This window comes from Sceloporus occidentalis, unplaced genomic scaffold, assembly GCF_023333645.1.
Source record: "Sceloporus occidentalis isolate IW3139 unplaced genomic scaffold, rSceOcc1.0.p SCAF_1, whole genome shotgun sequence".
Lineage (NCBI taxonomy): Eukaryota > Metazoa > Chordata > Lepidosauria > Squamata > Phrynosomatidae > Sceloporus > Sceloporus occidentalis.
Window position 1 is genome coordinate 105,528,521 of NW_028316981.1, and position 14,313 is coordinate 105,542,833.

At 41.3% G+C, this 14,313-nt stretch overlaps 1 protein-coding gene across 2 annotated transcripts in view; it reads right to left on the reverse strand.

Moving 5' to 3' along the window:
• The window catches only part of DPYSL3 (dihydropyrimidinase like 3), a 91,160-nt gene that overhangs the window by 55,315 nt on the left and 21,532 nt on the right, over window positions 1-14,313 (reverse strand). Inside the window, exon 1 of one of the 2 annotated variants that reach the window (XM_089531495.1) lies at window positions 2,720-2,943. The exons of the other annotated variant lie outside the window; for it this stretch is intronic. Within the exon in view, the coding sequence (XP_089387621.1) occupies window positions 2,720-2,761 (42 nt within the window). The 5' untranslated portion in view covers window positions 2,762-2,943. Of the gene's footprint in view, window positions 1-2,719; window positions 2,944-14,313 lie in introns of those variants that run through there. 2 annotated transcript variants of the gene reach the window in all.

The following is a 14,313-nucleotide window of genomic DNA, read 5'->3' on the forward strand; positions in this document are numbered from 1 at the left end:
AGCTGTTCACTGTCCTTACATCTTAGTATGGACTTCAGGTGCTCTCCTATAGCACTGTAATCAGAAAAAACAACAACGTGGTACATGCAGCATGAATTGGCTACAAGTGGCACTTGGTGGTGTGGGGCACATAAAATCCAGAGCCACTTTATTCCTCTTGGAATGTATTTCTGGTTGTAGGATGAGACACAAAATGGAATCAAATGAATTTCCTGAGTAGACACACCCTTCAAATTACATGTGACACAGCTTTTCTTCAGCACACCTAGGAAAACAGTTCCTCAGTATATTATACATGTCCACAAGAGAACTGTATATCTTCATGCTTCAAGTAATGTATATTCCACATTACTGCAAGCTTCCTGCAGCTATATTGTGCAGTCTGCAGGGAGTACATAAGTGTCAGTTATTGACATACACAATGGAGGTGTCACTATATCAAAATTAGGGTGCATGGTCAGAAAATGGGCCCTGAAGAAAATGTATTTATAAGAAAAAAATCCTCTAAAAAGCACAGTTTTGGAAAGAATTTATTTTCAGTAGTTCTACTCTGATATATTCAGTTCATACCATTAGAAGCTACATAAAGCCAGAAACATCAATAAAAGAACCAACTCTGAAAGAACCTCCACAGAACCTATGAGCTGCCCTTTCCTTGTTCCAAATCCAAGGGCAACATACAGCAGAGAGCATAGTGGCAGAGGAGGGCAGAATCTGAAATCTGTGACCAAGCCCTTTGGTGCAGCTGGACTTCTTGCTATTTCAAAGAAAGCAGTGGATGTGTAGAATACTAAGGTAGGTGTGGCTACTCTGCACAGAGCATCAGAGAAGCAAAACTGCTGCAGTCAGGTACAGCAGCACAAAAGAATACTGTATCATGGCATTTAGCTAATGTAGGTCACACCTTATAGACTCAAGGGAATAGATGCACCACTTTCACAAGGTTGCTGTGATGGATATATATATTCACACAGCTGTTTATCTGCTGTAGTTGAAAGCAGATAATCTGTCTTAAATATTAAAAGGATTGATTCCCAATGTGTTAATCATGTAGTATAAAAAGCAAATCATCCAGTAGTGTTCAAAATGGTTCTTCACAAAGCAGAGTGTGAAATAAGATGTCGCCTATGTCTACTCCCTTTTCTGTAATTAGTCCCAAACGTCTCAACTGGAACCCTAAGTATACCACATTAAATGAAAAGGGTCTGATTTCATGAAGATACTGGGAAAATGCTGTTTCTTGAAAAAGGAATAAAAACAAACACAAACTGGCACCTCTGTTTAAATTTAAATCCCTAAATCAAGGTCACAAGTAGGAAAATATGCCTACACAAACAAGACAAATTCTTTAGGATCAATTTTATATTATTGTTTTAAATCAAAAGCATGAACAAAGAAAAGAAACCACTCAATCAAAGATATTTCTCTGTAATACCACAACCAGAAAAGGGGAGGGAGGGAATTCTTTAGGGAAATTACTTGCTTTCTGGACAGGTACACTGAGAAGACAAAATATTTGCCAAGCTTTTCCTCCACCCTCTATGTGCATGTGTGTGTTTGTGTGCCTGCTTGGGTTGTGCTTCCTTTGTTTGCCTTAAAGATGGAGTAGCCACCAGTTCCCCCAATGCATACCTTATCCCACAAAAGATTTCATTAAAATGCACTGGAGACAAAGCACAGCTGCACTCCTTGCATCTGAAGCCAGCAACAATAAACCCCAGGCCTTTTAGAGACCAAGGGGGTACCCCCACTGCAAGGCATTTCATTGCATCAACAATAAATCAGGGTGGGGTATGGAGCCACTGGAAATTCATCTGCATGGCACACACCAAACAAGATGCAAAACATCAAGATTTTTTTCAAAGCATTTTGTCACGTTCTCCATCACACTCCTATTCCTTGATATGAACAAAAGCCCCACCACGTAAAAGCAGAAAAAAGAAATCCTTTTCAATGTTTGTAAATCAGAGCTTTCACTTTTATTGAGGAGCCAATTCTTCTTTTTCCTGCGCCAATCAAAGCACATGACGCACCCAAATATGCAGCAAACAAAACTATGCAGCAGGCAACTTGGACATAGCCACGTTCCCTGCTTTAGCAAGAGTGGTGACAGGTCAAAAAAAAAAAAAAAAAAAGGAATGGTAAAGAACAGCCTGGTTTTAAAAGGCAGGCTGACTTGGTTAAATCTGCCTCTTCCATGGGGACAGGATCTGTCCAAAGCATTTTAAAAAGTGATCAAATATTCTGAACTAGATGTAGAGAAGGGACACCACCACCACCATTCAGATTAATAAGACAAAATGTCACTAAGTCCTCATTATGTCCTGCAGACAGGACAACAGCTTGGGGGAGGGAGTCACTTGCAACAGTTTGGGACAAGAAAATATTGCAGACAAATACCATGATTCTGCTCAAGTACAAAGGTTTTCTAATTGGTAACTGAACAACATGAAACAATGAAGATTCTTACACTCAATTGCACAGATCACAAAAAGTGAAAGATTTGCTCACTTGAGGCCACCTTCCCCTCCCCCTGTGCAAACCCTGGCTGTATAACATCCCTACTAAACACACATCGGTCTGGAGCTAGTCTGCATTAGCTTCCTACAAAAGAGAGCAATAGGGTTGGTAACTGGTGAGGTGGAGTAAATTGCTACAAAACAAATAGGAAGATCATGCATTAAAAAGGGAAGAAGGGAGGGGAGAGTACGCCACTCACAGTTATCCGGGGGATGTTCTTCTTGCCCTGGTAGCCAGACATGATGTGCGGCTGTTGTTGCAGGGGCAGAGCCGGCTTCTGCTCACCAATCTAGGAGTGATACCAGCTTGCAAAGAGGCTCAGGTGGAAGAAATGGTGCGTCCTTTCTTTCCTCTTCTTCCCCTTTCCGTCTCGCTCCCTCTCTCTTGCTTCACACAATAGTAAATCCTCTCCCTCCCTCCCTCCTCTTTTTTTTTTTACCAATGACAGCTGGGACCCTGTAAGACAAGAATGGCTGATGAGGCGACTCCTCCCTTTTCCTTCTTCCCAGTCTCGCTTTCTCTGTGTATTGATTTCTCTCTGCTCACTGCATTTGCCTCACCCACTCCTGGCTGCTGTCACTGCAGGAAAGCATGAAGGCCACTAGAGGGTAGCAGTAGAAAGACACCAGGCACCAAATAGGCAAGGGTGCTGGATGAAGTCTACAAGCCCTTTCCTAGGGAAGTTCTCTGCTTCTGCAATGTGCAGTTGTAAAACTAGAGGCAAACAGAGACCATGCAAGAGAGTAGAACAGAGATGACTACAAGGCTCCAAACGATGACAGCAGCAAGAAAAAATGAAGCTCTGTGAATGAATTGCCATAAGCATACTGGGAACCAGCCACAGAACAAAGGATTTCCAGGATTTTTTGTGTATAATAGAGTTGGCCCTCTGTGTCCACGGATTTTTTATCCATGGATTCAACCATCCATTGCTTGAAAATATTCAAAAATAATATAAATTTCAAAAGCAAACCTTGTTTTTGCCATTTTATATAAGGGATAGCATTTCACTATGCCACTGTATTTAATGGGACATCAGCATCCACAGATTTTGGTACCTACGGGGTGTGCTGGAAACAAACCCTCGAAGATACCAAGGGCCCCACTGTACAGTGCATTTTTTAAAAAAAATCTTACAAGGAACAGCAGCCAAGCTGGCATGTGGCAAGACACTATTAAACACTCCACATATTTATTAGTTTTCAACACAGAATCAAACTAGAAAAAAACAACTCCTAACAGGGAGATTCTTCACAAGAATTGCGCAGACCTTTAGAAAGAAATCATCTTATTGTTATAAAGAAAACTACACATAGACATGGAACAGGACATAAATAGGATTGCAAGAGGCATATTTCAGAAATCTATTGTTGTGCACCTTCAAGTCATTTCTGACTCATGGTGACCTTAAGGCAAACCTATAATGAGGTTTTCTTGCCACGATTTGTTTGCCTTTGCCTTCCTCCGAGGCTGACAGAGTCACCCGGTGGGTTTCCATGGTTGAGTGGGGATTTGGTCTCCAGAGTCCAGTACTCAAATCACCACACAAACTGGCTCTCACTTTCATAAATCTAACAAATCCAATCGATAATATATGGTAATCTGGTTAATTTGGGAGTGGGGAGTTTCTGTCTCTTAGGAAAATGTTGACAACACTAGATTTTTTTTTCCTACAAAAACATCATATTTCTATCCATGCACAAGCTGACTTCTGTGGAAATAAACCCACAAAACTGGGAAGAACAAAAGCCAAAATATTCTCTTTCATCAAGTCTTCTAACATATAAACTTTCTTTGTTCTATTGAGTTTTATAGTGTGGTTAGTGGGTCTAAGATCACTGATGTGGTTTGAGGATCATATTGTGCTTTATACCTGATATGAGATAATCTCCTCCAGTTGCAAAACACATGTGTACACAAAGGATCTGCTTTGTAAACTGTGTGGAGCCCTGGTGGTGCAATGGTTAAATGCCTGTACTGCAGTCACTCATTCAAAACCAAAAGGTTCAAGACCAGCAAAAGGGCTCAAGCTTGACTGAGGCCTGCATCCTTCTGAGGTCGCTAAAATGAGTACTCAGATTGTTGGGAGCAAATCAGCTTACAGTTGTAAACCGCTTACACACTGCTTAGGCGGTATGAAGTGGTATAAATTAAACTTGTTTGTTTTTGTGTTTGTGTGTGTGTGTAGAATACTGTATATTCGCTATTAGGGAATGAAGAACATCTGACCTGTAAGGAGATGATGAAGTACAAAGACTTTGATTCTAAGTACCTGCAGTACAAGACAGTTTACTAGATAAGATGTGAGTCTCACATTGTGAGGCTTGTGTCTAAAACCAAGGAAACTTATTAGTATTTGTGATATATGCTTAGTATGATTGTTTCTCATTCCCTAAGTCCCTTTTAAATAGGTGACCAGATGCTGTCCTTTTCCAGGACATGTCCTACATTTCAGCCTTCTGGCCAGGAAGAATTTCAAAATGCCCTCCATTCTGAGCATGACTAAGCATGAATTCATATTTATATTATTTTTAGCTTTTATTTTGTTATGTCCTAAATTTTTCTTCAATGTAATGTAATATCCTACATTCTGTGGTGCCTTATCCTCCTTTGCAGTTAGGACATCTGGTCACCCTGTTTTTAGACAGCATCATCTCCTTACAGGCCAGTCTGCTAATTATACAAGGGCATGGACCCTTACACAACTATGTGGGCAATTCAAGAAGGTGAAGGTGACCTAACTGAGCTGTCACTGCAGCAAATCTACAGTACACAGCGATCCTACTACTGAAACTAGAAAATGAATCAGGGAGTTTATTTTTTTCTGCTTAGCGATTCTTCATTTTACTAAATAAACAAGTATTTTAACATGTTTTAAATTTTAACAAAGAAATCCATCAAAATTCTTAGAGAAGCATAATGCTCTAGACTGACTCCGGATTAAGTGATTTAGTGTAGATGCATCCTAAAGTGCTTCCCTGACAATTTTGACAGATTTCTTGAACTCATTATAAGCAAATACTATTTTCAAAGTGTGCTGGATAGATACATGTAAAAGGGCAGAATCTGAACACACACAGAGAGAAGAATGAGAGAGATCTAGAAGGAGATTGTCAAGCTGGTAGAAAAAAATTAGAAAAAGAAATCTCATGTTTAGATCCAGACTGGTAGCTCGCATTGATTCAAAGGTAGTACATTTTGATGAGACAAAGGCCTGTTACAGACAGGCCAAAATAAAGCTGCTTCGAGTCACTTTAGAGGTATGGTATTTCAATGATGCATGCGTCCTAAGAGTCCAAAAGCTGTACCAAAGCCACACTCCATTTCTAAGGACTGGAGTGCAGCTTTGGTGCGGCTTTTGGACTCTTAGGACGCATGCATCATTGAAATACCTTACCTCCAAAGTGACTCGAAGCAGCTTTATTTTGGCCTGTCTGTAACAGGCCAAAAAATACTCATTTGGATAGTACACACCAAGAAACAAAATTATGCTCCAGAATGACCACTGGCATTATCCCCTGAACCAACCACGCATACTAAGCCGAATCTTGTGTGACTCCCTGCCAATTGTGCCCATAGGTCAGCTGGGCTGGCACCACATTGGCTCCACCCGCCCATCCTTCTCAGTGCCACCACCATGGGCAGAAGCCCCCTGAGAAAGCCTGCCTCATTCACCATTGCTTCTGCTGAGGTCAGAACAGGGCACCTTGCCATGTGATCAATGAGGTGGGGGGCTTGCTAGTCCACCTTGTTGATCACAGTGGTGGCCTATTCTGACCTCAGCAGAAGTGATAGCATACTAGACTCACAGGTTGCTCCTGCCCACAGAAAAGTAAGGGTGACCTGCTTTCAGAGTTGCTGCCATCCCTTCCTCATGGGCAGGAGCTCCATGTAAAGCCTGCCCAGTGCACCACCTCCTGCTGAGAAGAGACTTGCTCAGGACAGATCATCCTGAGATCATCCTGAGATCAATGAGTAAATGATAGTGACCCCCTCCTTGTTGATAACATATCCCAGCACTCCTTTCTATCCTTAGCAGAAACACTAGCATGCTGGGCAGGCTTTACATGGAGCTCCTGCTCATGAGGAAGTGGCAGCAGTCACTCTGAAAATAGGCCATCCTGTTTCCCCATGCTGCTCAGGGAAGGGATGGCATGGCTCTTGGCATGTGTGCTGGAGTATTAGCATCAATACTTGTTTTGTAGATCTATGTTTTCTTTTCTTGAGAAGGAGGGTGTCTTCTAGCAGGAACATTGATGTATATTTCTATAGTCATTTGGTCAGTGTTGCTTGTGAAGAGGTCACTTCCCATACTCCTTCCTTTTCTAGGGGGTCAATAAAGTTTGTTGCCCTTTGTTCTCTGTCCTCCTCTCTCTGCTCTCACCAAGCATGGACGCAGAAACCAGGTTATGCTATTAAAGATGTTTTTTCCTTCTTACTTACACACATGAGAGTCAGCTCTAGGGGCTCTTCTACCAAGTACAGTTTTCCCTACTGATTAGTTCTAGGTTCTACAAAATAAGTAAATTTCTGCTTAGCTACCAATGTATCCCGTTTATTTGCCAGAAGCTCAGCTCCAGTAGATTTTTACCAAATACCTGTAGTGTACACGCTTGATGCTGTTGATGCTGCTGCTGCTAAACTTTCTTAAACACAAATAACCGAAACCATAATCAATTTTCTAACAATGTGGACAAACATATCAGGCTGAATGAGATCCAATCCAGCTGTTCACATGCCAAAAGAACTCAATGTCATTCTGCGGTTTCTGGGAAACACTGCACTTTCTGCCAACTTTGCTTAGATTGGAGCAAAGTTGGATTAAGAGACAGAAACCTCTGTATTTCCCTGAGAGTAGCTGTACATCGTGAGGACAGCCAGCACTGGTTTCAGGGTGAGTTTGGTGTGTGCCCCCCCCCCCCCAGACAAGACCTTAATACTTACAGACTAGAAATTAGGAGGGGCAGAAACCCTCCTCCCATCTTGGAGTTGGAGCAGATGGTCAGTTTGTCGAACACAACAAGATCACAGCAGAGAGCATCCAATAAATACATAGCCAAAGAGATGAAGAATCTGAGCAGTCTGGGCATGGAGTTTTAATTCAAAAACAGTAAAAACATAGCTCTCTTGTAGCCCATAACTTAATGAACATTCAGTATTTCTATAGTGCGTGTTTGTGTGTAGCAGAGAACTTCACTAAATCCTACATATTTAAAAGCCCTGTGTTTCTTAGTCTGTAGGTACTCTACTGAAATATATGGAACTTCTAAAGTAATTTTTTTCCCTGCCCAACAGCATGGAGAAAACATAAGGAGATTCTGTAGATCAGAAGAATTGGGTATGATAGACTCAGGAATGACAGTTCCTTAGAGGTGCTGCAGGGATGGTAAAGAGAACACCCAAAGAAGAAGAGGCAACAACTCTCAGATGTAACCAAGCACATTCACTCCTTGGCTTTGACTCTTTCTGCATCCAGGCCATTGATATTGCTAAAAGCAGTAATGTGTGGGCAAATGGATTTGCAGGATTTGTGGCCTCAGTTGCAATGATCATGTCCACTCTCTAAAAACAGATGTAACTTGTTTATAGAGAGGACAAAGAAAGAGATTGGAGCTAGATGAGTACAGCTAAATGGATCCTCCAAGCCAGGTTAAATTAAGGATACGCCAGAAGTCAAGTGTTCTTATACCAAGCAGAGTGCAAATGTGAGGGCTTCCAATGTAGAATAAAGTTCACAGAACACCATTTCATGGTTTATCAAGCTCCAAATTGTACAACAAAACAAACCAGTCAAGTAAAACTATGTAAATCAATACAATTAGCATTATTTATGGCAGCTGACCAACTGGAGGTGGTAATCTAAAGATATAAAATTCTAGAGCAAGTAGGTTATACTTTGGCAGGATGCAAGAGGAAGGACAAATAAAACTATCTAAGATGCAAGTTGTGATAGATAATTTAATAGCAAAAGGACATGATAAAAATAGTACAGTGGGCCCTTTAATAAATAAAATAATTTTTAATTTCTATCCCGCTTTTTGCATACATGGGGGATCCGTTCCGGACCCTCAGGGAAAGCAAAAAACGTGGGACCTCAAGTCCCATTTGTTTCAATGGCCGTGCATGGGCATGTGTGCCATTATAACATCCAGGGCTTGCTGTCCGCGTAAGCTTAAAGCCGCAGAAGGCAAGCCCGCAGATGGGGCCAGTGCACTGTAATACAGGCTGAACTGGAAATCACAATCAAAGCTGATCTTATGATAATGCAGAAAATGCAAATATGTGAGATAGAGGCTGCATCTGCACTTCAGAAATAATGCAGTTTGACACAGTTTTAACTGTCATGGCTCCATCTTATGGAATTCTGGGATGTACAGTTTGTTGTGGCACCAGAGCTCTCTGAGAGAGAAGGCTAAATATCTCATAAAACTATCTATTCCAGAATTCTGTAGCATTAAGCCATGGCAGTTAATGCAATGTTAAACTGCATTATTTCTGCAGTGCAGATGCAGCTATAACCAAATATTTCAAAAGAGCTGTCCATGCTCTCTGTAGATATATTTAGAACCATGTTTAGTTTTCCCATCTTCCATCTTTTAAAAAATGGCAGTAGATCCTCTAACACAATTACCATGGCCATGTTACTAGGAAGCAGAAAGTGCCTTTTCCACTCTGCACTGCTTCCTGAGAGAATTGCCTTTTCACAAGCTGCTGTATTGTTTGTATGTACAGTGCTGTGCAAATCTACAGCACTTTATATAAATAAAGCATAATAATAATAATAATAATAATAATAATATCAACTTTGGGGAAAACTACACTGGGAATGGGACGCAGTGGCTCAGACTTTGACAACTGCAATATTGGCAGTTCGAGGCCTGAGCACCGCGGGATGGAGTAAGCTCCTGTCACCAGTCCCAGCTTCTGCCAACCTAGCACTTTGAAAGCATATAGAAGTGCAAGTAGATAAATAGGTACCACTTCAGTGGAAAGGTAACAGCATTCTGTTCAGTCATGCTGACCACATGATCACAGAGTCATCTTTGACCACGCTGGCTCTTCAGCTTAGTAATGGAGATGAACACGGCCCCCTACAGTTGGACATGACTTGACAACGGTGTCAAAGGAGAAACCTTTACCTTTACCTTTACAATGGGAAACCATGACTGGAAAGTATGCACACACACCCCAACAGTGAAGTTCAAACAGCAGAGGAACATGCACACATTCAAAAAAGATGAAAGAAACAGAAAATCTTATCATGACTTTCAAGCATATGTTTTACTTTGGTCCAAATATTATTTGCCCAAGGTGCTTCTGCAAATTAACTTAATTTGGAAACTTAACTCACTTCAGATGTAGTGCTGGAGAGGAGTGCTGAGGATACTGTGGACAGCCAAAAAGACAAATGAGTGAGTCCTAGAACAAATCAAGCCTGAACTCTCCCTGGAAGCAAAGATGACTAAATTGAGGTTGTCATACTTCAGCCATACCATGGAAAGGCATGACTAATTAGAAAAGACAACAATGTTGACAAAGTAGAAGGAGCCGAAGATCGTACACCAGGCAGCTAGAGTCAATCAGGGAGGTCACAGGCCTGTCTCTGCAGGATTTGAGCAGAGAGATTGAGAACAGGAGGTCTTGGATAGGTCTCATTCGCAGGGTTGCCATGAGTTGGTCAACTCAAAGCAGCTAACAACTACCATTTTCTGTAGCGATGCTTCATTTATCATTAAAGATAGGTGATTGTACTGTTGGATTTTGGAAATGTCATGATTTGTCCTGTGATGATGGAAGTGGAAGCTACGGACATTTGAAATGCACTATAAACCTGGAAATTATTTTAAGGCCTTTTGGAAAGCCACTTTGTTGTTCTCATTTTGTGTAAAGTAGGGCCTGTCAGATGCAATTTCAAGGTGTTTTTTGTTGTTGTTGTTAGGCATACAATTCATGGAAAATTGACTGGTGTCCACACCCCACAATTATGATGAGGAAAGTATAGTTAGCATTATTTCTGCCAACTAACTTTATGGCACAAGTACATGGGTGCTTTATTGTTGTTAACTGTCCTAAAGTTGGCTTCGACTCATGGTGACTCTGTGGATGACTCATCTCCAAGATCTCCTAATCTCCATTGTTCTGTTTAGGTCCTGCAAATTCAGACCCATGACCTCCCTAAATGAGTCTACCAACCTAGCATGCGGTCTTCCTCTCTTTCTTCTTCCCTCTACCTTTCCTACCATTATTGTTTTTTTTCTAGTGAATCATCCCTTCTAATGTGGCCAAAATAAAACAGCCTCAATTTGATAATCACGGATTCCATGAAGATTTGAGACTTCTTAAAATATCAACTGCCAAAAGATATGGTGATTACTGGTAATACTGAAAACAAAAAAAGAAAAACACAAATCCCTTTGTGAAGGACAAGCCCACATATGACTATTAGCTATGACAGTTAAATAGAAGCCCAAACATGCAAAGGAAGCATACATACAGAGAGCAAGTATAGAGACCAACCAAATCAACATAAGATGCCCCTGCAATCAGGCCCTGCTTTGTGAATTCCCAATCTAATCTACTTGGCCTCTGTTGGAAACATAGGCGCTTTACAGGCCGCCCAAAAAGGGCGGTCTGCCAGCGCCGTCATTTGCTGCGCAGAGGAGCCCCAGCGGCCAAACCGGGCAACTCCTCGGCGCAACAAAAAAGAAGTTGCAAAATGCAGCTTCTTCTTGTGGTGCGGAAATGGCGCCGCAAGTTGCCAATGGCGCACTCGCAGCGTCATTTCTGCTGTGTGACGTGTGGACACTAGGTGTCCGTGACATGAAAATGGTGGTGCCCGTATAGAACAGGGGCTGCCATTTTGTACGCACTCGGCACGTACTAGGGTTAGGGGCGTCCGAAAAGGATGCCCCTTTCTAACCCTAGTACGCGCCGAGAATGTACTAGGGTGCCCGTCTGTAATGGGCCATACGGTAATCCTGCATGAGATGGATACTACACCAACCCAGCAAGAAACTGCAACCACACCTACAAGGACATTATAAAATAACATCCTCATATACAGTAGTAATGGCATTAAAAAAAACCAACAAGAATAGCAATGCTTTCTGATTCTATCAGTACTGGTATATGTTTTCCTTAGCAACTTTATTTTGCATCTCTATACAAATGCTAAAAAAATCCACACACCAGTTGCTTCATGTCAGAGACTAAACATGTATTGTAAGACCACAAAGCAAAATCTGCCTTCTTGCTGCTTTTCATCATAAAAAGGATCTAGACTTCTGGAGTAGACTGGCAGCAAGGGCTATCTGTAGCACATGTACCATTCAACTTATGCTTTCTTTAGAATAGATCTTTACTGATCTAACTGGCTTTATTTTTTATTATTATTTTTTAAAAGCTTATATAAAACCAATGCCATATATCCTGTTTAGTGTTTTGTTCTTCTCAAGACTTACTGAAATTTAGCAATGAGATTTACTGTACTTATGTATGGGAATGCCACTTGTAAGATACAATACAGACACTAATACTATGGCCCTAAAGGCACTTGTTCATGAGGAGAAAGTTGAAAGCTAATGTTGTTGCACTAAATACAGCATGCTGACTCACAACAAGTTCAAGCAGACCTACTGCATATTTTCTGTGCAGGCTGATGATGTATCATCAACCGACTTTTTGGGTTGTCAGTAGTAAAGCAGCACTTTCAGAGTTACACAAACTGAAACTCAGTGTAGTACATTACTTGAACTTAAACTGGTTTGTGGAAGCATCCAAACAAATACCACAGCGGGTTGCACAAGTCACAAGCTTAAACAGGAGAATCAATGCATAAAACAGGGGTGGCAAATAATCAATACTATCTGTGTTGATTAACTAATATTCCTATCAAGCCTCACCATTGGCCAGGCTGGCTATGCTGGATTGCAGTTAAGGGTTCAACACTCTCTGAAGAGCTGAACATCCCACATCTCTGCCGTGAAGTCCAGTTAACAAATTTACATTACATGGGTATGGAAAGAAACCATAACAATATCATGTAAATAATGAGAGAACTGCCATTTACATTCTCCATGATCAATAAATCCAGTTGTCCATCAGTCACGTTATTTACATCCCATCAAGATTAGGATGCCAAGCTACTCATATAATGGGGGGGAAAAATACAAGCAAAACTGCATATACAGTGGGCCCTTGGTATTCTGCCAGGGTTTGGTTCCAGGACCATCCATGGATACCAAAATCCATGGATGTCCAAGTCCCATTATATACAGTGATATAATAAAATAGTGTACCTTATATAAAATGGCAAAATCAAGGTTTGCTTTTTGGGAATTTATGCAGTCTTTAAATATTTTCAAACCATGGATGGCTGAATTCGCGAATAAGGAATCTGTGGATATGGAGGGCGGGTTGTAGCTGAAGACATACAAAAAGTTATCTACAGAATTAAAACACTACTTTAAATTCATAAATTAAAAACATTACAGCACTAAAACAGAAAACTCATTCAATAAAACAGTCAGTTCCCAAACACCTACTAGAATAAAATGATCCTCGCCTGATAATAATAGGGCAACAAGAAAGGAGCCACCCTAGCCTTCCTAGGAAAGGCATTCCAGAGACTAGGAACAGCCATAGAAAAGGCCCCTTTTCTGCATTCTTGTCAAACTTGTAAAGTTGATGGGACTGAGAAGCACCTCCCCAATAGTCTTAGAATTTGGGCAGGCTCATATGGTAAGATAAGGTGCTTCAGGTAGCCTACACCTGAGCTATACAGGGCTATGATAGCCTTTTGGCTGAAGAGCGGGGTATAAGTAAATAAATATTATGATTATTTATTATATATGTCATAACCAGCACTCTGAATTATGCCCAGAAATGAATTAGCAGTCAATGGAAATACTCCATTTCAACTCTGGATTAAGTTTTAATTTTTTCACCCTCATTCAGTCCATTACTGTTAAAAGCACCACTTTAGAGCCAAAACAACTGAAGTAGCAAGGAGACATAAATCTTGGTTTCATCAGTTGTAGGATCTTCAGAAATGCAAATACAGTGGGCCCTCGCCTTATGCGGGGATCCGTTCCGGATCCCGCCGCGTAAGGCGAATTCCGCCTATGCTCAAGCCCTATTATAAACAATGGGGCTCGTGCATGGCGGTGCAATGGGCGCGCGCGCCCATTCAATTGAATGGGACGCGCCGCCCCTTCCGCCCCGAGGCTTGAGCGCGTATGCTCAAGCCGCGTAAGGCGCGCCCGCGTATGACGCAGGCACGCTGTACCTAAAGTGCTAGATTCCACTGAGGCATTAAGAATGTCCTATAATGACCCTTTCACAGGAGACGCCTAAGACCATTGGAAAACACATATTTCCAATGGTCTTAGGAATCGAGACGAAAATAATTTTAGGGTTGGGAGTCACCACAACATGAGGAACTGTATTAAAGGGTCGTGACATTAGGAAGGTTAAGAACCAATGATCTATCTATCTATCTATCTATCTATCTATCTATCTATCTATCTATCTAGATACAGTCAATATATACACTATACTAACTAGCGTTTTGCTGACTGCTGACAATATAGGTGACACTGACATCACTGACATAAGAACTTGGGTTATGTGTTATTTACTTCACCACCCAGATCTATAATATAAAAAGAGAATGAATCTTTACTTGGGTGTGCACACAGATGCATGGCAGCCAGAATTTACTGAGATGTCACGCAAGCTGAACATCTGTAATTGCCATACAAATGTTACTGTCCAGTTTCAGGTCAAACAGTC